This window comes from Leguminivora glycinivorella, chromosome 9 (assembly GCF_023078275.1).
Source record: "Leguminivora glycinivorella isolate SPB_JAAS2020 chromosome 9, LegGlyc_1.1, whole genome shotgun sequence".
Lineage (NCBI taxonomy): Eukaryota > Metazoa > Arthropoda > Insecta > Lepidoptera > Tortricidae > Leguminivora > Leguminivora glycinivorella.
The window spans coordinates 7,214,503-7,240,723 of NC_062979.1; the positions used below are offsets into that span (position 1 = coordinate 7,214,503).

The window sequence follows — 26,221 nt, forward strand, 5'->3', positions numbered from 1 at the left end:
TACGGACCTGTTGCACCCATTTGCCTCTTATCGGTAAATGGTGGTTGCTTGGGTTTGATGCATTTTGATTTATTTTACATTCTTACATTTTTAACATTCAAAGATTCAAAGATTCAAAGATTTTTATTTGTTCAAAAGTTGATTTTCTTATTTACGGCATTCTTAGTAACTGAGTGAGAGACTCGAAACAGATGTTTGAATCTATGACTGTATTTTGTAGTGTGTGTGAGGTTATAGGAGAAATTACTGACACATCTAGATGAAATACTTTTGACGACTGGTCTGGCGCAATCGGTAGTGACCCTGGCTGCTACGCCGCGGTCCCGGGTTCGAATCCCGGTAAGGGCATTTATTTGTGTGATGAGCACAGACATTTGTTCCTGAGTCATGGATGTTTTCTATATGTATATAAGTATTTATATATTATATATATCGTTGTCTGAGTACCCACAACACAAGCCTTTTTGAGCTTACCGTGGGCCACAGTCAATCTGTGTAAGAAAGTCCTATAATATTTATTATTTATTTAAATACGTTTATTATTTAACGAGCCATAACTTTCAAAATGACCAGTCTCTCGTCGCTCAGCCGGCCTAGCCAAAATGACAATCGTTGAGGCTAGACGCCGATCAAAACGCAGTTTTGCTCTGTCGCGCCAATACAGAAGAGCGATATTATCATAATCATTTCTGAATTTGGCTACGTACTCCGATGTAGCATCTGTGAAGGTGGCAGTGGGCAGGCGGGTGCCTTATGGGCGTGAAGTTGACAGGTCATTTTGATAAGAAGAGACATTACTAACACAGATGAAATACGTTTATTGAACGTTGCCCACAGCTTGTACGATATTCTCATACACTTGTATCCCTCTACAAACACCTGAAGCGGTAGTCGCTCATCAGTCTGATGAGGCATCGGTGTCACCCGCGTCATCGCCGTGAAGTTGTCAACTTTGACAGCAGTATAGGATGACTAAAATTACACATATTGTAATGAAATACATTTAATGAACGTTAGTCACAGCTTGTAAAATATTCTCGTAAACTTGTATCCCCTCTACAAACACCTGTAGCGGCAGCCGCTCATTATTAATCGTTAGCTACCACCAGCAGAATATTTTCATACATTTGTATGCCCTCTAAACAAACCAGTATCGGTAGACGCTATATTATTATTTATAATGTTTCATTGGTGGCACTCGTTTCAAGGGTGCTAAGTTGTCAACTTTGACAGCTTGATAGGAGAAATGACAGAAGACATTTGGATGAAATACGTTTATTGAACGTTACTCACAGCTTGTAAAATATTCTCATATACTTAAATTGTATGCCCTCTACAAACACCTGTAGCGGCAGCCGCTCGTCAGTCTGATGAGGCATCGGTGGCACTTGCCCCATGAGCGTGAACATTGACAGTGGAATAGGACAAGTTATTGACACACAATTTGGATGAAATACGTTTATTGAACGTTACCAACAGCTTGTAAGATATTCTCATATACTTGTATCCCCTCCACAAACACCTGTAGCGGTAGTCGCTCATCAGTCTGATGAGGCATCGGTGGCACCCGCCTCATGGGCGTAAAATTGAGCACCGGGCAATGTGAGCGCAGGAACCGCGCGTCAGACGTGGCGGGCAATGTGCGCTGTGTTATCGAAATTCCCCTGGAAAACAGTCAGTAGCTAAGGATTTCTGAGGTCTGGGAGGCTACCATGAAGTTCTGATTAGGTCGAGAGAAAGGAACACAACTATAGCAGTTTTATAGCTCCGTCCCTCTCGCTCAACATAAACGGAACCGCTTTAGCACTTCATGGTAACCCCCTTGGTCTGGCTCAGAGTTGTCCAGCTGAATAGAAAGTAGGCGTAGAACCAATAGCTGCTTGGGGAGAAATGTGCGATGGTCATGCCTGTCGTCAACACAGCTATGCGTGGGATAAGCTTTTTAAAAACAGTGTGAATTTATAATTTATAACTCACAGGCAAAACCCTACAAAGTCATCTTCCCTAAGCTTTAGATAGTGTAGTTATGCTAAGTACCTAAATTATACCAATTACTACGATAAGAGCACTTTAAATTCGCTACAATTTTGTCCTCTGTTCAAATAATCTCTTGGTCAGTAGGCGTGAACGTCGTGGGGAGCTCTCAATCCCCTGCAAATCTTCTAAGAACTAAGCAGCGATTAATACAATTATAAAAAAAATAAGAGTCCTTACATGTTCTCAATGGATCCTTTCATGGCGACCCAGTAGGCGTTACTGTTGTCCATTCTGGTGGGTGGTGTGTACGGGTCTTTGGACTCGAATTCGATGGTTACTCCGCTACCAGCTTCTTTGCACCACCTGTTTATCTAGTAACGAAAAAAATATTTACCGACATTGCATAATACAATACAATATAGTAGGTATCAATACATAAAATCAATATAAGGAATATACTTAGAAAATTAAGAAGAGCAAACATAATGTATAGTCTACAGGTACCATGCGGTATGGTTGCATTATTTGTTGAATTTACTGCCTCTCCGCTTTAAACGTAGCAGTGGCGCCCAACGTGGGACATGCGCCTAATGTTGACATGTTTACCATGTTTTCAAATAATTCGTGGTTGACCGTTGTGGCTAGCCGGATATCGAAGGTGGCTGTGAACTTCTCTGGCACAATGTTAGTAAGAACTCCTCCCTGAAAGTACAAATATATAATAAATAATAATGACATTACGAATAATACGTCATCTGTCGACAAGCAGTCCGTGGGTTTATTGTTAAAATCTAAAACTAATATTTTGTTAGTTCTCTTTTAGTTAAAATGTGACTTTATATCCCATGCTGTTAGTTTAGCATGTCGAATTACGCCCTAAGTGAAACCTTAAATACAAAATTATATTACAGTTCAATTATTAATGCATTGTAGCAGACCTGCGGACAAATGTATTCTTTTGTTTCAATTGTAACACATAATTTTAATGTTACGTATCGACAAATTTATTACTGCAATTAATGTCCAATGTCGACAATGTATGTAGTAATTTATTCACGCGTGGGTAGGTACAGTAAAACAATTAAATCTAGTGAGATTGACAATAAGTGACAATAAGTGACAATAAGTGACAATAAGTCAGATCAGGTGACAATAAGTGTATTGTCACCTGTGTTGTGAATATGAAAACTATTAAGAGCGCTATGACAAAAAAAGGCGATATATTGTAAAATGTACAATATTTATCGGCAAAATTGTACACTTTACTCATACTAAAAGACAGTAAAAGTACTTGTTTCAGTTAGAAAATCTAATTAACTGTCGGTTCATTAAAAAACATATGGAAGAAAAAGCTTTTTCAATTAGTAATGATTTTTTTTCTGATGCTCGTTTAGGAAAAACCGCGCGAAGCACAGATTTCGGAGCTCTTATTATGTACAATTTGATAAGCTCACTCTCATAAATGCGGTAAATTTAAATTCCTAATATCTTGTACTTTAGGCCCATTAAACAATATTTATCATTTAATCCTTTGAAATTGAGAAATTGAAAGTAAAACGAACTCAATTTTGTCTTGAAAATACATCGAAACAAGTGATCATTTCTCCGAAAATCTACATGTTATCGAAGTTATTTTAGTATATAAATAATCTGCACAATGTGCTTAAATTGCTGTTATCCATTTGTCGTTATAATATTTTATCATGATTTTTTGCCAATTTTTTGAAAACTAGCCTTCCTGTCGCTATTTTACCGGCGACGGACGCCTACGATTTCAGTGCCGCGCCGGAGCTCGAGGAGGTGAGACGTATGTTGCTTCGCTCTCCAAGTTTTCATCGCAAACGTCGAGAATATTTATCGTTGTGTGGGTCGGACGCCTTGTTTATACACGGGCTATCCTCGCATTGTGTGTGTGTAAACAGCGACCAACGAATTTGATCCTAGATCCGTAAATATTTGCTTTTGTAATATTTTGTTATGTTTGAATGTTAAAGTATTACAACGTTATGATGATAAATATGCGAAAATTACAATACGGTCAAGATGATAAGACACATCAAGATGGTACTCGGAATCTGATGATGGAGCCAGAAGGTGGTCACCAGTACCAGTGAACCATGTAAGTAAACGACTTCGTGTTTAGGTTCGTTGGGTTCGTCTCAACAAGACCTTTGACAAGAGGTGGTACTCAGGGTCTGATGATGGAGCCAGATGGTGGTCACCAGTACCAATGAACCATATGACTAAACCACTTCGTATTTAGGCTCAATGGGATCGTCTCAATAAGACCTTTGACAAGAGGTGGTACTCGGGATCTGATGATGGAGCCAGAAGGTGGTCACCAGTACCAGTGAACCATGTAAGTAAACGACTTCGTGTTTAGGCTCGTTGGGTTCGTCTCAACAAGACCTTTGACAAGAGGTGGTACTCAGGGTCTGATGATGGAGACAGATGGTTGTCACCAGTACCAATGAACCATATGACTAAACCACTTTGTGTTTAGCCTTATTGGGTTCATCTCAATAAGACCTTTAACAAGAGGTGGTACTCAGGGTCTGATGATGGGACCAGATGGTGGTCACCAGTACCAATGAACCATGGAACTAAACCACTTCGTATGTAGGCTCATTGAAATCGTCTCAACAAGACCGTCGACAAGAGGTGGTACTCAGGGTCTGATGATGGAGACAGATGGTGGTTACCAGTACCAATGAACCATATGACTAAACCACATCGTCTTTAGGCTCATTGGGATCGTCTCAATAAGACCTTTGACAAGAGGTGGTACTCATGGTCTGATGATGGAGCCAGATGATGGTCACCAGTACCAGTGATCCATGTAACTAAACCATTTAGTAATCAGGCTCATTGGGTTCTTACTTCTTCTTAATAAGACCTTTGACAAGAGGTGGTACTGAGGGTCTGATGTTGGAGCCAGATGGTGGTCACCGGTACCAATAAACCCATGTAACTGAACCACTTCGTTTTTTTATGTTATTCAAATATGCGAGTTGATTTTTGGTGACCACAATCTCTCTCCATCATCAGACCTTGAGTAACACCTTGAAGTAATTAGAATTATATTTGACTTATTTTATCATCATATTAATATATACTTTACTCTAATACTTATCATATAACAAAAGCAAACATTTGGGATGGGATCTACTTAAATATGGTCACAGTTTATAATTATTACTTTAAATTTTTAAATAAATTTTAACGTAATTAATACTATTTTGCGCTATATTCTAGTCTTTTCGTACAAAATAATGTTTATTAGAAATCAAAAGTTTATATCGAGATAGTAGATTGTGGTTGTTATCAAAATTCCATAGGAAGGATCAAGATTGTTTTGTCCATTATTGTAGTGCGAGCGAGTGATAAGACGTGCTAGAAAGGGTCGGCATATTGGGCTCGCGCGGCGGGTAAAATACCTAATTTCGCCCGACGCCGAAATGTTATAACGCTCTTAACAATGCTATCTTTTTACCACTGTCTTGAATATATACCGTTTTTCAATATAATCATCAACAGTTGTTGATAATGTTGGGTACTCGCCACTTGGGCACAAACGAGATAATATGAAGTCTTCTCGTCTTCTTTTGTTCTTTTGCGTCTTGAAACTTCAAAGGTTACTTGACATCTTACGCCATAACACTCCATTCCGCGTACTTAGAACTTAAAACATTAAAACTACATACTTGAATTCCATACAACTACCATTCACGTAATGAAATTTAATAGGGAATATTGAAAGAAAATGGTAATGGAAGTCTCTTTCTTTCCAGTAAAAATCGATATAACAAGAACATCTTCATCGTAAAACGAACTGGCAACCATTCCAGTTTCTCGCGAAGTTCGACTATTATCCAGGTAGAAACAGGCCCCGTAGCCGAATGGCATTTCTGCGATGCGAAACGCCGCAGAAATGCAATCTATCTCTATCGCTCTTGCGTATTGGCGCGACCGGGCCAGACTGCATTTCTGCGGCGTTTCGCCTAGCAGAAATGCCTTTCGGCTACAGGGCCAGCTCCGCGTAGACGCCATAACTTAACCGCAATTATCTGGCACGTGCCTGAACACTACCTCAGTACTCAGTAAAAACTATATGCATTGCGATTTAATTGCAGACGGAAATACTTGAGAGTGAAGTGACTTTTTGAATTATTCAAGGGAGTTTCAATTTGTTTTGTTTTCGGTAAAGCATTGGGTTTTGAGTGCTTTTGAGGGCCTGACTTTTGTCTACGATAAATGTAAATTTTAAGGCGAACAACCTGTCAGAAGCAAAAGAGATAGTTTGTTGCCGTCCAGCCAGCGGACTGAATGTCGGTAGGCGCTTTTTACAAAATTCAAATTCCGGGATAACGCAAGGAGGATGATGATATAAACTTGATGATATGAAACGAATGCAAGAGAATGATGAGATGACGTCCGATAGAGAGATACGGGAGAAAAATACATGCTGCGCTGACCCCAAGTAATTGGGTCACCGGCGAGCAAATGATATTGCAGGTATACAAACTTCTAGTTTGGTGAGGTTGATGGTGGTAACGTCACCGATGGTAAGGCTTGCGTCGTCAACCAGTTGCTGGCGGTATTTGTCCCGTAGCTCCATAAATCTGTTGATAATGTGCCGCACCTCAAAACAGAAAATAATGTTTTTATTATTAATAATATTTCATTTTGCTTTATTTTTAGGGTTCCGTAGTCAACTAGGAACCCTTATAGTTTCGCCATGTCTGTCTGTCCGTCCGTCCGTCCGTCCGTCCGTCCGTCCGTCCGTCCGCGGATAATCTCAGTAACCGTTAGCACTAGAAGGCTGAAATTTGGTACCAATATGTATTTCAATCACGCCGACAAAGTGCAAAAATAAAAACTGGAAAAAAATGTTTTATTAGGGTACCCCCCCTACATGTAAAGTGGGGGCTGCTATTTTTTTTCATTCTAACCCCAACGTGTGATATATTGTTGGATAGGTATTTAAAAATTAATAAGGGTTTACTAAGATGGTTTTTTGATAATATTAGTATTTTCGGAAATAATCGCTCCTAAAGGAAAAAAAAGTGCGTCCCCCCCCCCTCTAACTTTTGAACCGTATGTTTAAAAAATATGAAAAAAATCACAAAAGTAGAACTTTATAAAGACTTTCTAGGAAAATTGTTTTGAACTTGATAAGTTCAGTAGTTTTTGAGAAAAATACGGAAAACTACGGAACCCTACACTGAGCGTGGCCCGACACGCTCTTGGCCGGTTTTTATAACATCTTAATACCTATTAATGGTTATGATTACGTAAATGCGTACATATAATGTCGGTAGGTACAGTCTGGTTAGAATTATGAAATGGATATTAGGTAATTAGATGACCGGTCTGGCGCAGTCGGTGGTGACCCTGCCTGCTACGCCGCGGTCCCGGGTTCGCATCCCGGTAAGGGCATTTTATTTGTGTGATGAGCACAGATATTTGTTCCTGAGTCATGGATGTTTTCTATGTATATAAGTAAGTATTTATATCGTTGTCTCAGTACCCACAACACCTTGCCAAGCCTTCTTGAGCTTACCGTGGGCCTCAGTCAATCTGTGTAAGAATGTCCTATGTCCTATAATATAGAATGTCCTATAGTACTTTTTTTTCCACACGCGCAAAGTTAATTTCGCGATTGTATTACTAAGTACCAAATGGACGCAAAGTTTGGGATTATATTATAATTTGGCTATAAACCCGGCCTTAAAGATACCCTAATTAGTAAGGGAAGGTTGCTTACATAATTTGACTCGGAATTACGAGTCCAGATGTAAAGATTGTGTGTTATACCTTAAGCGGTATAATTCATATTAATAAATGTTACGTACACAATGAGTTTGAGTACTTTGGGTATGCAGATATAATGATACCTTTTTACTGACTCTTAGTAATTTGGGATGAATTATTACCTACTTATTTAGCATCAGGTACATAATACGGGCTACATTTTTTTAAGCATTTGAAGTAAATAGAAGCACCTCTTAACCATGATTTGGCACAATATCTGCAGCATTATCACAAGCTTGAAACTTGTTGAACTGGGTAAAAACAGTACGGTTTTGAAGGGTCTGCAAATACCTCCACATCGAATTTGATGATGGATATGTGGCTGGTCAAACCAAACGTACTCTTAAACACAAAGATTTACAGCAGTAGAGTTTGCCAGCCGTATACTAGTACACAGAAAGGTGGATCAAAGGCGTGCATAGCGTATATAGAAATAACGAATAATCGATAGAGGTAAGTATTCCAGCTCTTTAGTCATTAAATAATGCTGCAAATCATGTCCCATCTCTTAGGAAGAACCGTCCGTCAAGCGTTATCTGGAGATAATCGTGTCAAGAACTAAGCCCTTGAGGCCAGTGCTTAGCGGTTAGCCTTCTGCCGCTGGGGCTGTCTTATTAACGGACTAATGCTCGTATGTCGGAACGTAAAACTGTTGTTTTGGCCGATTAACATGGATGGGCCTTTTCATAACCCAAAAGTTATTTTGATGAAGTCTATCAAGCCATCTTCGTCAATGGGAAAGGCGGTATATTTAATAAATGTAGGCAGAGATTCATGGTTATCATCGCATAGAAAACTTGAATTGTCTACTTAGAACATTAAATAAATGTCATATACAAAAGAAAAAGTGACCAAGGCCAGGCATACAGTGTTCCTGCTGGAATCAGCATCCTCTGTTTACCGGACGGAAATGCCTACCTAGGAAGCTATTCACCTTTTTGAATCTAAGTAGTTCAACAAATGTCGTCTCCCTGCCGTTATGGACGAATGTACAGTCAGCTGCAAAGTACACCCCCTTGCATACAAATTTATATGCAAGGGGTCTACTTTTCTCTGCAGCTGAACACAACAGTAAATTGGTCACGAGAATTTTTAGAAAACGGAATGGACAGTCTGAAAGGCACAATTTATAGGAAGGCACGCGGCACTGACACGCTCTTGTTAGAAGTGCATTTGTATATATTATAGTGCATTTAGATTTAAACCAGTATAGTGGTTATTTGTAGTAAATAACCATGAAACTAGATTTTTTAAGTTTTTGTAATTTTTGTTTATACCTACGTATAAAAAATAAATGATTTTGAAGTAGGAAACCCGTGGTTACCCGTTGACCACTAACGCTGTAATGAGTTATCCGTTTTCATAGTTTTCTTTTTTGATGATTTTGAATTACGCAAATAACATTATTTTGATGGTAGTTTCAACTAAGGAACAAAACAAATTATTTTATGAAATATTGTTTGATTAGTTTTTTTTTTCAAGTATTCACACTTCTTTAGCGTGTAGTGACCCTGCCTGCTAAGCCGCGGTCCCGGGTTCGAATCCCGGTAGGGGCATTTATCTGTGTGATGAGCACAGATATTTGTTCCTGAGTCATGGATGTTTTCTATGTATATACGTATTTGTAAATTAAATATATCGTTGTCTGAGTACCCACAACACAAGCTTTCTTGAGTTTACCGTGGGACTCGGTCAATCTGTGTAAGAACGTCATATAATATTTATTTATTATTTATTTAAATTATAAACTGAAATAGATACGATGCACCAAAGAAAAAGCGACCGTCCACTGGCTATAAGCCGAAGACCTAGATTCTATTCCCGACTCGGCATTCGTTGGACTTGATCTTTTTGGTTATAAATTGATAGGAGTTTAAAAAAAAAATAAGCTATTCCCAAACATACTCGTACGGTTAAATCGTAATAAACACACGTAGGAGATAATTCTCTTCATTGGCACAATAACACAGACGCGACTGGCTGCGCGCCAGTGTAATAACTGCGCTTTCAGACTTCATTACTTACTTAGTATACGACTCGATTATTGCTTGTAAATAGCACACGTGTCGTAATACTTAAGTAGTTAGTACATTGTGCATTAAGGGCGGAAAGTAAAGGATTACAAACAAGAGGCTGTTTGGCTTTAATAACTCGAGTTTGTAATCCTTCAGCCACCCGTGATATACACAATGATTTTCATCACACTCGCGAAGTAATAACCAAATTTTAAACTAAATGTATTGAAATACCTACGCTGATATTTCGAACATTCGTCCGCCATCTTGTAATTTTTGACAGGTCGTGGAAGGCCCCACCCAGGTATTCATTTAGGTATTCGTTGTCGCCCTAGGGCGGTAAAGTAGCTCATTACGTATCAGTATGCAGGCATGTAATAACACCGTTTACGAGCGAGTGTGATGAAAGCGTAATTTCAGCCCGCGACTGCTTGCGCAGAAAAAGTCTTTCTGTGTCGAGATAGTGAGATTAGTCAGTACACATACATACACATTACACAGTGATTAAAAAAATCATGTTATAACAAAAATCACACATTTTAAATTTATTATCTTATGGAGTTTAAACTATCTAAGTATCTACATACCTATAACATTTTGAAAGTACTCAGCTAGGATTCGTAATAAGTAGGTATATAGCTAGTTTCGTATTAGTCTGTTATAGCTAAAGTAGAATCAGAGTTAACTGGATAATGGAAGGGTAAGATATATTTTAAATATAATAACTAAATCTTACTCTTAAGCCAGTTTACCTTTTCGCCGCTGTTGTCTGGAAGGAACATAGACCCATGCCCCGCTTTTCCAGTGCACACTATTTTCATTTCTGAAAACAAAATAAAATTGAGGCATTATAGACAATGCGTAGAACATTGCTTTTAACTTACATACAAATTGAATTGGTGAACATTCACACATTCGATTTTATTTTGTCTAATCAGTCTGCGTAGCCGAATGCACGCTCACGAAACGCTGACGATAATATCTCTTTCGTAGGTATCTATCTCTATCGCTCTTGCGTATTGGCGTGACAGAGCCAGACTACATTTCTGCGGCGTACGGCATCGCAGAAATGCCATTAGGCTACGAGGCCAGAAATAGAGATTCTCGATCGCTTGGATAATGCTTATTTTATACCTAACGCCATTTTATAGCGGGCCTTTGCCCGTAAAGAACTCTTGTCTTTACAGGCTATAAAAATAAATAAATGGCCAACTGTGAGTGACAGTTTAACAAACCAGAAACAACTGGAACCCTGTTTTATTTTGTCCACGGACATAAATTACCCTTGCCACATTTATTTAAGATAAAATCATTTATTTTATTTTTAGTGTGATTTTATAGTTATATTTTCCTGTTCGATGCCATATCGAATGTCGGACGCTGTCGGTCAAACGCTATGACACCGAAGTACTGAAACTGAGATTGGACTTTATCTGCTGTATCCACTGAAGTCTATGGCTGGCTAGGTTTATTGCTGTGGACCTCCCGTTCCAATATATACATCGTTGGCGGGGAAACGGTTAATGTAGGTACAGTTTTATATTTTATATTGTACATAATATACATGTAGTGTTATCATCAAGGGCCCATTTTTCGAAGCTACAAGTTACAATTTACAAGTGGTTGTCAATGTCTAATATGACAAGTTGGAAAGAGACTTCTGCTTGTAACTTGTAACTTTCAGTTTTGAGAAATGGGTCCTGTCTTTTAAAGCTACTAATAAACAACCCCTTACTTTCAAGAAACAGAAGATCAATATATTTAAAGTGTTCAAGTACACAACTTGCTTCTCTGACTCTCGCAAGGCAAGGTAGCTGGCGCAGCCGGTAGGATGAATAAGTAATGTAATGCGCTCTTCATTGCGCTGCTTACTGCGGCCTCCGCATTACTCATTACTTTAATTAAATAGCATATTTGTATGTTACATTACATAGTACTATATGTGTGAGTAGGCTAGCATTGAAATGTCCACATTATTGTTTTTCAAACAATACTCAAACGTAAGAATAACGCTTGATTTTTATAACAACGTAATAAATATCGTCTACATTTTTTGTGGTTTGATATTTTTTTCAAAAAAGCTTGCACGCTTTTACCACGCGCTATCGTTATTAGGCTTCCTTTTTCAAATATGTTATCGGTTATCCCATTTGAATTTCCTATTGGCAATATAAATTACTTTATAAGCCAACCTCCCAGATTAGGTATCGGGAACACCTATATTCCTGGAAAGTTCTACGTGCGCTAAAGTAAATTATTGCCTGAAACCCCAGGAAGGCTATATGTACTTTCACGAACTTGGTGAAACTTGACGGGTTAAGAGTCAGAATTATGGTAATAAAATAAACTGCAGAGGAAAATCAACTACAAAACTTTAGTCGTTTCTTTACTCTTGCGTTGGTAGGCAATTGACTGAAACTTTTTTAAATGAGTTTGATCGTATATTTATGTTTTTAATTAAGATACGTGTAAAAAAACAATCGCGTTTCACAAGTCCATAAGTCAGTGTTATAATATTAGTTAAATTACTAAATTGAGTTAAAAAAATATGTCGCGTGCAGTACGTGCTTGTTAAAAGCTCTGAAGCTAAGAAATGGTTTTAATAAATCTTATATCCTTTTAGAAAGAAGCTAATAAAACTAGAAACATTTGAATCACGCATTGAAATGAGGGTCCTAATAAAAGCTGCAAGCACCATCCCACAATAACAATATTTTAGCAAAAACAACTTTTATGAGATCTAGTATTCTGGGCCCGTAGCCGTGGGATTGCTGGAGAATATCGTATAACAGTGAAATAACACAATGTTATTCAGCTTGTTACGGTTTCTTATATAACTATTTTATTTAGTTTATGTGAGTGAAACGTGGGTTTATATGCTGCCGACAATCATCCTCCTTGCGTTATCCCGGCATTTGCCACGGCTCATGGGAGCCTGGGGTCCGCTTTGACAACTAATCCCAAGATTTGGCGTAGGCACTAGTTATACGAAAGCGACTGCCATCGGACCTTCCAACCCGAAGGGTAACTAGACCTTATTGGAATTAGTCGGTTTCTTCACGATGTTTTCCTTCACCGAAAAGTGACTGGCAAATATCAAATGACATTTCGCACATAAGTGAAAAACTCATTGGTGCGAGCCGGGGTTCGAACCCGCGACCTCCAGAACGAAAGTCGCACGCATTTACCGCTAGGCTACCAGAGCTTCCGACATATATGCTGCCGACAATGTTGCAGTATATTTGTGTGAGCATGATTGTATAGCTTATTGAAAATTGTAGAACAGTGAATTCAAGGCACAAAGAGATAGGTATTAGGTAAGTAAAGCAATATTTGCACAAACATTTCTTTGAAACAGATGAGTGATTGATTAGATAGTGTGTTACCAAGAAATGGGCTTTTTCTAATGGAACGTAATCTTATATAGTTTTACTTAATTTAATTAATAATTAAAAATTTTAACTTTATATACTTTCTAACAAAAAAATATTGCCAGCAATGTACAGCACACACACTTGTCAAGTGAGGGCAATGACAGCTCATAAGTATGAGCGATGTGAGTAATGACAATTAAGAAGTGCACGCGTTACATTGAATGTTGGGAATGTTGGGATTTTAAAAAAATATTTTTCTGTTAATTTAAATAACTATAATTTGCTGATATGCGCAAACGATTGCTAAATGACTGTATTATTATTGGTTTTAATAAAGGTCCGGGTGGTGGTAACACACTGTATAAGGGTTACGTTTTCTCCCTTCCTTCGATAATTAGAGATATAAGAACTCATTATTCAAAGAATTGAAAACAATAAGAAGAATTTACAAGCAAAAAATCGTGAACTTGTATAAAAAATTACAATCAAAAAGTACTCCATAAATATATTTACTTACATACCGGGAAATCGTTGGCAAAAGTTAATAATAACGGCTTAGTGACTCGCAAGGCCAAGGAGGTGTAAACGGGTGACAGTCACGGACGGGAAGCCGTAATTACTGGGCTGTGTACGAAGCCAAATGCACAAACGCTCACGATAATATCGTTATCGTAGCTATCTATCTCTATCACTCTCCCGTATTGGCGCGACAGAGCCAGACTTCATTTCTGTCGGCGTCTAGCGTCGACGATTGCCATTCGGCTAGGCCGGTTGTGTTGTGGGCGTAATGGCCGGAAATGTATTGTTTGCACATGTTATTATAACTTTTATAATTAAAAGTCTGCTGAAAGCTCTATGTAAAAGTGTAAAGGTAAGCTTCATTTTAAGAACGATTAGCTATTTAAATTGCTCTGAAACTTTGTAGTTAAATTAGGACAAGATACCTAAAATTAATTTGCTTGTTAAATTTCAAATGTACATACATTTTTCTAAATAAAGAACCATGTAACAACTTTTAAAATGCAATAAGTGACAAGGAGTATAAAATATTGGTCACAAAGTCATGCCGCAAACTGCCCATTATATTAACAAGACAAAGAGGCACCTCTAAACAGACGGTTATTTCACTTTAGGGAATAAGCTGGCCCGTTATCTGTAGTGAAAACAATGCTTTGCGCTACTTGGCACTTTTATAGGAGCAGTTTCGAACCTTACCAACTTACCAACTTTTTTAAAACTTCTGCAGGTTTTATGTCCTGGGTTCGAATCCCGGTAAGGGCATTTATTTGTGTGATGAACACAGATATTTGTTCCTGAGTCATGGATGTTTTCTATGTATATGTACAGTGCCGGTCACTTGAATAGCCTCACCTGAATTATATTAATGTTTTACGATTACCTCAAACAGCAATATAATTTTATGTAACGTTTGAATTTAAAATTTTATCTGTGATCGAACGGGAGACAAACAGGAACAAACTTGTTCTTACAGGTTGGTTTACGCCAGTCAGCGGTCGCGCGCGCCGCTCACATGAATAGCCTCAGTCTTGTTTCGTCCGTTGAAATAACTGATCGTGTGAATCATGTGCTTTTTTAATTAGTGTCTCTGATAACACAGATCTGGTGTAGTTTATTACACCGATTACAGTGACTTAAAATTGTGCTATATCGACATGGGTCGCGGTAAAAAACTTTCTGACTTAGAAATAGAAAAAATAAATTTTTATGCATCTCAAAAGCTGTCTAACCGTGAGATAGCTAAGAAAATTGGTCGTAGTCCTAAAGTTATAAATAACTATATGAAAAATAAAGAAAATTACGGCCAACTTTATAAGGGCCGAACAAAATTCGCCACAACTCTTCGTGAACGTCGACATATATTACGTGCTGCTTCTAACTCTACGAAGACTGCCAGGCAAATAGCGAGTGAACTAAATACTACAGCATCTATCGCAACAGTTCGACGTATTATAAGATCTGCTTCGCACCTCAAACGAAAGAAGTTAAAACTTAAAACTCCTTTGCGCGCCAATCACATCATAGCCAGAATATCTTTTGCGAAAAAGTACATGTCCTGGACAACACAGTGGCAAAATGTTATTTTTACCGATGAAAAAAAGTTCAATTTGGATGGACCTGATGGTTTTTGCTATTACTTTCACGATCTGAGAAAAGAAACCAAGCTATTATCACGTCATCATTCAAGGGTTGGTTCTGTGATGGTTTGGGGGGCGATTTCCTATTTTGGTGCTGTCGATATTGTTATAATGAAGGGAAAACAAAATGCGCAGAAGTATTTAGAATTGATAAAAAATGAGAGACAAAAAATTTGTAAAATTACATCAGGGCGCAAATGGATTTTGCAACATGACAACGCTCCCATACATACTTCACGCGATGTGATAAGTTGGTTAGCTGATAATAATATTGAAGTCTTAGATTGGCCATCCTATTCTCCAGACTTAAACATTATAGAGAATGTTTGGGGATGGTTGACACGCAAGATTTATAGCAATGGACGCCAGTTTAACAGCCCTGAAGAATTGTTTCAAGCAATCCAAACTTCATGGAATAATATGCCGACTAAATACATTTGTTCTTTATATGATTCAATTACTAATCGTGTTTTCGAAGTTATACGATGCAATGGAAGATCTACAAAATACTAAAATAAATTTTCTTCAGCGTTGGACACCTTTTGATTTTATGAGGCTATTCATGTGAACGATCTCTCTTATGGTTTTTGTGCTACCTCTTGTTTGTTTCTTAACTTATAATTAAATATGTTACTTTAACATGTATGGTGTGTCTTTTGTATTTTATTTATGATACCCCCTTTATATTAACTAACACAATACCACAAGAAATAATTCATTTGGAGGGTGAGGCTATCCAAGTGAACGTCACTGTATAAGTATGTATTTATCTATTTAAGTATGTATATCGGCTCTTAGCACCCATAGTATAAGCTTTGCTTAGTTTGGGGCTAAGTTGATCTGTGTAAGGTGTCCCCAATATTTATTTATTTGTCTTCGTGTTAATGACTAATTATTTCGCAATCAAGCGCCGCCCGCAGTAATGGGAATATCCATACTAATATTATAAATGGAAAAGTGTGTGTGTCTGTTTGTTTGTCCGTCTTTCACGGCAAAACGGAGCGACGAATTGACGTAATTTTTTAAGTGGAGATAGTTGAAGGGATGGAAAGTGATATAGGCTACTTTTTGTCTCTTTCCAATGCGATCGAAGCCAGCCCAGGTCAAAAGCTAGTATTTTTTATAAATGTATGAGAGATAGTAGAGATAATATTAATTATGGAACGATCTAGAATTTTACTTCACGTGGATATTAACTAATTCAACTTTATTTATTTAACAACAATATTTACGATATATAACTAATTTCAATGGATTTAAGGTTTTAAGGTTTAAGATTCGCCAGCGTTGGCCGCTGCTTCAGTATGAACCCCACTTATAGAGCCGTAGGGGCAATAGGTCATGCTTCATGAACTCAATACTCACGCCACTTGGTCTTCTCCCCGCTGAAGACCAGGTACTCTTCGCCAGCGTTGGCCAGTCCCTCGTCTAGTGCGAACCCCACGTTAAGGCTCCGGAAGGCTTCGGTCTTCACAAACTCTCGCATACCTCGTTCGCCACCTTTTTCTTCATCTAAAAAAAGCAATTACTTACTTAATTCGCGATTTTGCTGTTGACATCCAGCAAAGTGAATTTCCTCGTATGTACCTATCTACCTATCTTGAAGTAAATATTAAATCAAAAGTACTCTATATGTCTATTTAATGAGTTTATAAAGTATTTGAGGGCGCCATAAGTTTTTAAGGAATTGTGCGCTGTGGCCGAGCAGTTTTCAGGCATCTGCAACGATTGCGGAGTACACTGCCTTGTTTCGAGGCTTGAACACTTTGTTCACGATTTACTTCATATACGAGTAGATATATAATTTATTTATTTCAGTTTTAACCCTTAAATGCATAGTGATGTAAATATTCATCATGTATTTTTAACTCTATTGACAGCATGTCAAAATTCAAATTTGATTAAATCTTTGTCAAGGTCATGCATTTAAGGGTTTTATATGTTAAAAGCATTAGTGAATTATCTACTTTCTTCTTTAGGTCTTTACTTTTTCTTAAGCAGAACTGTTTCACAATTTACAGCGTTGGTACCTGCATTAGGAAGATCAAAGCACTTACGCCGACCGGTTCCAGGTCGTTACAAGTCCTTTACCTACAGCATTAGAGCCTCTATAAAATCTACCTACTACTAAGTTTATTCAAGTTCTTCGAAATCTTGTTTTACTTCTTAAGTAAGTCGATTTTGTTAACAAACGTTGTTTTAAATTTCATTTAATTATTTTTATTTACCAAAAATTAATATAACGGCTGATAAATAAATACAGAAATAACTATCCCTACTTCATTTTATTTGATGTAGGTGATATAATATAAAACCGTTTAAAACTTAATTTTGTTGATTAATATTAAACTCAGATTTTTTTATCATCTTATTGTTCCCGTACCCTTATATTATACCCTGTTATATTTTCATAAGCTAACGAAATAATATTTCCGTACATTCGCATTTGGCTTGACCCGTGGTAATCCGTCAGAATATTAAACCACGTTAAACATTCAGATTTGCATATTTCCAAAGGATGCGCCTAAATATTTACAATAAGAAGCTGACGCGAAAACTCTGGATTCTAGGCCACTGTTGTGTCTATTTCACTAAATAATTTATTTCCTTCGAGACACGCGATTTCTGTATTACGGCACAGCCGTGAACCGACCTCGGAAATTTAAAATACAATGCATGAACAGTAAGAAGCTGTTTGCTCACAATTGAATCTTGGTGAACATTTTTCTATCGCGCAAGATAGGTAGATAGCTAGAGAAGAAAGAATAGTAATGGCTAATGTACCTTGTAAGTACCTAAAGATTTACTTAATGGATGGCTAATTAATAAATGTCTGGAAACAAACATCAGCATTGATGTTGTTTCTGTGAAACGTAATTGAATAATTTTTAAGAAAAAAAAACCGCCGCTTTTGGGGTTCTGGTGAAAGGTACTTGCGAATGTTGGATTTTGTAGAAATAGCCTTTATTTGGATTCCAATAGTGTGGGAGTTACCTTAGATCAGTAGCAAAATTACAAACCTGGCACGAATGAGAGATGAACCGTTCTCTTGAGACGCTTCCCCTTGGCAATGAGCGCCCTCACTGCCTCCAGGTGTTGGATGGAGGCGGATTTCATGTCCTGTGTGCCGCGTCCGTAGATATTGCCATCTTCTATCTCTGCTGCGAATGGAGCGTGTTTCCAAGTTCCCTAAAATTAGCACAAGAATTCAGCCGTGTATATTCTGATCTAATTTTCAATTTGCTAAATTTGTTTCTCATCGAATATTTTCAAAATATTTGCTTTTGTTAAAGCTAGAACGAAGAAAAATTAATTTGCAATTAACTTTTTTTCTCTTAACGTATCCTAAAAATTTGCATGATTTAATAGTTCCATTTTAATACAATTTTGTTAGTAATTCCTGTTTGTTAGCGTACCTGTTGCTCGTGCATACTAAATACTTAAAATAAGATTGTTGATATTTGTTGATATTAATTTAAAATGTACCTTATTACTTAGAATTCTGATATTTGAAACCACATTGTGATTCTAAGACAATCTTATGAATACCAAATTTGACATTAAGACGATACGATACAGGTCAATTCTCCATTCAAACGCTCGCGACTATTTCTTCCCTGGTTTTTGAAGATAGAGCAATGATTTTTTCAACACAGATTATTATTATTTTTATCTGTGTCGGACCGTTTTGATTTTTTTGCTATTTTTAATTTTAAAAGACGCTAAAATTACCAATCAAAAATTTCTAAAAACGGCCTTTTTCAATATGGCTCAAAAAAAGGTGTGATACTCAAGATCGGTAACAATTAGCCAAAAAATCTAAACGGTCCGACACAGATTATTTCATTGTTATTCAGATTCTCAAATTTCGTTCCGTTTAAATAAGTTTTGAAGGAGGAAACAGTCGAGAGAACCTCAATTTTAAAGATTTTTTCGCAATATCTTTTAACTGAGTTGTTCTTAATGGACATTTTTTTTCGATAAATCTAGTTAATAACACTAGTATATTTAACTGAAATTCCCAAATTGAAAGGGGGACTCCTTTCCATTTTAGCATTTTCGCTCCTGTATCGTCTTAATGCTTAAAATTAAGGACCCATTTCCTTAATTCAATCACGTCGTGTTTGCATTTTCTGGCATCGCCTTTCAAAGCAGTAAAATTAGTTAGAAGGAAGAAAATTACAAGTAGGTAGGTAGATTCTTAATTAATTAAAAAGAACAAAATGAAACTTTGGTACCGAAATTTACTTGAGACAGGCGTCTGGAATACTCATTAGGGAATTGTACTTTACCGTGAATATAACTACTTATTTCTTTCTGATATATCTTGAAATTAAACTGGTCACTAGTTTAGTATAGGTAATTCTTTCATTGTATCTCTAATTATTTATATATTCGATTGTTTGTCTTATTTTACTAACAGACACAATGTCAGAGTTCATCCGATCAAGAGTTAAAAATAGCAGTAGTCAGCAGTTGAGGCTTGAAGCCCTCAATTTTATGCTAGCAAGACCTATTTCATCTTAAAGGTATGTTGTCTTATCTTACCTCTAACCGCACAACGTCAGGCCGTCCTTTTCGCACTATTTGTAAGTGCGACAGGGACACACCGATGCGATAAAGTTTATCCCACTAGTATGCTACACTCACTGAACGTACACAATTATATCTACGAATTTATCGGTATAGTTGATAACACACTCTCTAGCATAACTAGCTGGGCCATTTTTTTCAAAGTTGTCCACCCCACTTTTATTTTGGATTTGGACATTTTTATGTGTTTTCCACTCAGAATCGCGAGCTCTTTTAATCCTAATAGGAGAAAAAAAGTGTCCCAAGGTTTTTTTCCCATTCCGTTACCATTTTTTCATACATTTTGTATGGCGGTAACGGAATGGAAGGTTCGAAAAAATTGTATGGAAATCTTGGGACATTTTTTTTCTCCTATCAGGATCGAAAGAGCTCTCAATTCTGAGTATGAATCGCGTAAAAAATACCCACGTTACAAAAAAAGTGGGGTGGTACAACTTTGAAAAAAATGGCCCAGCTACCAACGACACTTATTAGGTGACACGTTTCGTACAATCACCTTAACTCGTTGCAATACGGTGAAAATGTAATACACATTATTTATGAAATCGACTGTACGTTTCTGAAGGTTACGTTTTCATGTAGTAATAAGGATCACTGAGATCCGGACTGACCTCCACTGGTACGGTATCCATATGCGAGTTGAGCAGTATAGACGGTAACTCTGGCTGCAGACCTTCCCAGGTGATCAGCAGCACTGGGTTGTTTGGTGATAAAACATGCTTTTGGCAGGCAAGCCCATGGCCGTCGCTTGGGCCGTAAGAAAGTTGATTGTGTCATCTGCAAAAATAGGGCTTAAATTAAATTAAGTACTTTATCCTAAAGCTGATATGTAAATTACACACAAATCCATTAAATATTTCAACGTAATGAACTCAATAAATAATACTGCTATATTTAATAAATAATAATGTTTACAGTGGCCGTTTCTGAAAGGATGTAACGTAATTTTTTTTTTAATTTTTAATAACGAGGAATAAAAGTGCTCATAATAACCAACGGCAGCAGAAATTACTTTTCAGTCCACAATTCCAGGCTGACTAATGAATCATTAATATTTTATAACATTCTATAAAATTCCTCTTGCATTGGTTCAATTAAAAATGTATTTGATGTAGCTTTATTTTTGTTCTTTATTTCTTTTAAGTCTTAGGCTAGGCTATTTATAATACGAATATAAGAGTAAAATACAAAACCACTTACAAAACAATAAAAATATATATGTATAAACATATTATAAAAAAACCTAACCTAGGCCCTAGGGTGCCGCCAGCAGCGGGGCAGGGCCCAGTAGGTAGCTTTATTATTATTATTTTTAGCTAATTTCACATAACATTTTAATCATTGAGATAAAGTTTTGTATATTGTAAAATAAATAAATTGTCTATGTGATACGAATAAATAAGATATATGATTTATTTTATTACATTACATACACTCGTTCCTGTGAGTTTCTTGCAACTACCATGGACCTAACTTGCTACATACTCGCTTATACTGTCCACTTGCTTTTCGATAAAAAAAAAATTTTAACATTTTTATCATAAGAAATTTAATAAGGAATATATGAAATAATTTTTTTTAATATGGAATTAAATACTTTCGAAGTGAAAAGTCATACATACATACATACACTGGTTAAAAACCTTAGATAAAGTAATATTTGCATATTTATATTTACCACAATATAAAATGTTTCATTACGTACTAGGATTCAACAAAAGATATCTCCATCTCACTCTAAAACACGTGCAATCATGCAGATGTTACTATTGAGAAGCAAAAACGTACGTGCTGAGAGAATATGGACGTTAAATGTATAAGGCGTACGGCTTAGTAAACAAAGTAGTTATGATCTTTTTTCTTATCGTATCCCAAGTCCCAATTTTGTCCCAGTTATATCCCAAGTCCCAGGTTTGTCCCAGTTATATCCCAGGTATGTCCCAATTATATCCCAGGTTTGTCCCAGTTATATCCCAGGTATGTCCCAGTTATATCCCAAGTCCCAGGTTTGTCCCAGTTATATCCCAGGTTTGTCCCAGTTATATCCCAGGTTTGTCCCAGTTATATCCCAGGTGTGTCCCAATTATGTCTCTTATAGAGAATCTATAAAAGGGTCGGAGCGAGCCGACGCGCGTCATTCTTAAAATATCTACAAGACTAACAGTGTCTCTGGCTTTCGTGTGTTATACTGGTGAGTGAAGTTGTTCTGCTATTGTTTCTCTGTTTGTTTTTACTTGGAAATTATTCTAAGTGATTGTAAACTTTGAAATTGAGTCTCTGTTTGATTGTGCGAGGACAATATCGTCGTACAGTTGAACTTAGACCTATGGTGGAATTGCTTTACCGTCAGTTGTGGGGTTATTTTAGTGTTCTATTTATAGTGTAGTGTTACATTTAAATTGATGTGTATAGTGAAGTTTTCTGTGCTTTGTTTCATGAGTGCCGTTAAGCAATACAAAGACTGGGTCGATGTATGGCTGGTGCTTGGAGATAAGTCTGTGTTTGGTTTTGTAGGGAGTAATTCTTGCAAAACTAAGCTTAGATTATAGCACGTAAAGGAAACTTCACTCGTTTGTTTAGTTGGTCAGTAAAATTGAATTTAGTAATTTTCTATGGGGTTATTTTGTGAAAGTTATAAGCCAGATCATTGTTTGTGACAGACTGTTGTCCGGCTAGGCGCTTCTTCCCTTACGGTGTCAAATAAGAGGCGTTTAGGGGTCTTTTTGTTCCAAGTGGAGGGCTTGGACGCTTTTCTATACTTACAAAAGCGTATTTTCTCACCGGTCTCAAAGAGTCCAACTGTTAGATGGAAGTGAGGACTTTCACGATTGACGAAAGGCATTAGGAGTAATCCTTGCTCACTAAAGTCGGCAGTATTTGAGGCTGGGGTCCTATATATATTTATATTTATTTACTCGGTGCTCTAGTCCATGCTGGCGTTGGTCGCTGGGGATTTCGGTTGTGATCGATCCATATCTAAGTAAAGTCTGATCGCAGCTGGGTCTCCCATGTGGCTGGTACTAGTGTGTCCTAGAATACTGGATATATACACGGATAGGGCGATCTACTCTCTGCTACCCTAGCCCGCGGGCAAAAGCAGAGGGGGGGATCTGACCGACACAAGCCTATAGGTTGCCTATCTCAGCTTCGCTGGCTGAACTGTACAGTTTTAGTAGGGATACACTTGTGCATATTCTGAACATTAGATCTATGGTAAGTGATGGTCTGTGTTTCAGATATGCTAGAGTAGGGAAAACGATAGGAGTAGGGTAGAGTCACACACTATTTCTATGAAAGTAGAGTTCTCTTATGATTGGTCTTGGAATATAATTGGTCAACGTGTATTGTGGAGAAATAATTTAACTACTACTATTTATATGGTTTAAATGGACTTTAAATGTGGTGTTTATTATCTTAATATATGTGGTAAAACTGGTAATTTATAAAACCTCTTATTACTTAATTTATTTGAGTGAAATTAATAATTGTGGTAGCAATTTCTGATTCTTCGTGTAGCATCGAGCCAGTGAGTGTTGCTAACTAGTTTTTCAAGGTAAATTCTATCAAGTTGGTTAGGGAAACAAACTATACTTTGGAATAAAAAGCATAAGTTTGTTATAGGGCCCAGTGGCATGCGAGCGCCGTCCACTGATGACAAGTCAAAAGCTTCAAGGAGTTACTAGACTTACTTACTTCGTTCTCAGTGGTAGCAACTACTCGGAGCCTTGATGATACATTAGAAGGGTCGAGAAGTTATGGTCTATTAGCAGTATTGGGGAAAAGGGGGGTTTAGCTAGGGAAAAGAAACAAAATAAAAAAGGGGTTAGTTTGTAGATAGATAGCCCTTCAGGCTTACTTGCTTAGGATGCCCGATAATGTGGTTTGATTGGGCCTAAGGATTCCAGACGGTATCGCAAGTTCTCACCCCAAACCGGAATCGAAAATAGAGCGTAGCCGATGTTTTCTAAAATATTTTTTAATATTTATTTCATGTATGTTTCACTCACTAACTTTTATTCTAAAATTCCTTCATCACGTCATTAATTTTCTCTCTCATAACTTTCTAGGCCTAAATCTGATAAAATACTCTTCTATAACACTATATTATTATGCTACAATAGCCTTTATTCTTCTTTAAAATATAAATAAATAAAATTTTTAAAAATTAGTCAAAAATACAGCTGATACCCATTAAAGGATCTAGGTTATCGCGGTTCACATCGAAGGGTTCTACTTATTCACGCTAGACGATCACAAGGCCAAATTTACGGGGTATTTTTAAAGGGGGGTTAGTAATACTAATGGTTAGTCAAGTAAGTAAGTAAATAAGTAAAGGTGAACGGGAGTTTAGTTACAATACATAGAATCACGCCTGTTTCCCATAAAGGGGTAGGCAGAGCACATAAAACTGCTTTGAAGTCAGAGCTTAAATATCTTATCACTTTTGTGTAATACTGTCATTTAGGTTGCCTAATTACGACATTAAATATTCGAATACGAGTTTCGGTAAAGAAATACATTCACATCGTGATTGTGATAAAAACGACATCAAAACATGTTTATTGACTTAAAATTGCACAAAACACAATGCACAAAATACTACAATGTTAAAAATAATATTACAAAATATTTATTAAAAATCTAGTTTGTATAATTTAATTAAGGCAAATGGGTTTTATTAAATTATACTAACTATTTATTTCATTAATAAATATTTCAAAAATTTGCCAGCGGCAATAATCAATAAAAATAAATTAATTCAACAATTTGGCGGCAATATCGCATCATAAGAGTCGAAAAAACTCAACTTCAATAAGGAACTACTTTTCCAATAACACGAGTATTCCAACTAGAAACACAAATACAAAGATTGATATTAACCAACCTTTACGGATTACCGTACAAGTTGCGGACTTAATGCCAAAAAGCATTTTCTACCAGTCAACCGTATCAAAATATGGCATAATCTTACTAATAACTGAATCTAATGCAACAGTTTCACTGGCATTGCACCGGGATCGATCCCAACCACTTGCAGCATCTACAATTTGCTCTCGTAACATTTGCTTAACACATACATACATACATACAATTACGCCTGTATCCCATAAAGGGGTAGACAGAACACATGAAACTACTAAAGCTTCAGTGCCACTCTTGGCAAATAAGGGGTTGAAAGAAAACGAAACTGTGACATTGCAGTGACAGGTTGCCAGCCTCTCGCCTACGCCACAATTTAACCCATATCCCATAGTCGCCTTCTACGACACCCACGGGAAGAAAGGGGGTGGTGACATTCTTAACCCGTCACCACACTGGCTTAACACCTTAGCGTTTATTCAAATTTTCGACTCTAAACTCATTGAATCAAGAGTATGTAGTCGACCCGTGTATTGTAAATTGTAATAATGATGCTAAAAAAATTATGTAGACACAATCTAGGATAATTTATTGGTCTCCACAAAATAATATATATCCTCAAAAAAGAACCTCGAATATGGATGCAGTGAGAAAAATATTACAAAAATCATAACTATACCATTACATAGCAATTTTATTAAAAACAAAAAGGAAATTTTTAAGGTAGGTAATTATGTTATTAGGTATCTTTTTACTAAGGTAAGCTGTTATTTAAAAAAATGTTGTAAGTTATTTTTCAGTACAGATGTTGTTTTTTTACGCACTAGTACGAGAAGTGGTTCATTATAATTTATATGTCAGGTTGAAACTTCGGAGGGCCATCTGTACTGAAAAACGTCGTACGATACACGTGCAAAAAGGAAATTCGCAACTCGTGTCGATTTAAAACACTCCCTTCGGTCGTATTTTAATTTATCGCCACTCGTTTCGAACTTCCTTTTTTACGCACTTGTATCGTAACGTACTATATAAAAATAATAATGTAGTTACCATAATTAACGTCTGGATGTACGCACTTCACTCTCAAATAATTTTGCAAATTAATTACTGCTGCATGCTTACTATAATCTATTTCTACAGTAGACATTTCGAAGCCTGCCTAATTGTTTTACTAAATTATGAAGCTGTTTAGAATAAACATCAGAACGAAATAAAAGCATAACCACAGCAACCATTTATATACTACATTTATGTACTTTGATAAGAACAACGTACACTAAACAAACAAAACAAATATAAAAAAACCGGCCAAGTGCGAGTCGGACTCGCTCACCGAGTGACTTGACTAGCAAACAAAAAGCTATAAGTATAGGTACTAATAAGCATTATTGTGAATAGTAGTATAGTATATTTTTTTATTTACGTTTAATTT

At 36.8% G+C, this 26,221-nt stretch overlaps 3 protein-coding genes across 3 annotated transcripts in view; 1 reads left to right on the top strand and 2 right to left on the bottom strand.

The window, feature by feature from the left end:
• The window catches only part of LOC125229619 (methionine synthase reductase), a 309,939-nt gene that overhangs the window by 160,685 nt on the left and 123,033 nt on the right, over positions 1-26,221 (bottom strand). The window lies entirely within an intron of this gene.
• Positions 1-26,221, top strand: part of LOC125229828 — a 184,220-nt gene that overhangs the window by 44,975 nt on the left and 113,024 nt on the right. The window lies entirely within an intron of this gene.
• On the bottom strand, positions 1,444-25,977 carry LOC125229621 (aminoacylase-1-like). Its single transcript, XM_048134506.1, is given in 10 exon segments — positions 1,444-1,664; positions 2,215-2,348; positions 2,584-2,679; positions 6,503-6,619; positions 10,559-10,629; positions 16,702-16,848; positions 18,357-18,525; positions 20,541-20,654; positions 20,657-20,706; positions 25,840-25,977. Coding segments are annotated over 10 exon segments (1,200 nt in total). The 5' UTR covers positions 25,937-25,977; the 3' UTR covers positions 1,444-1,459.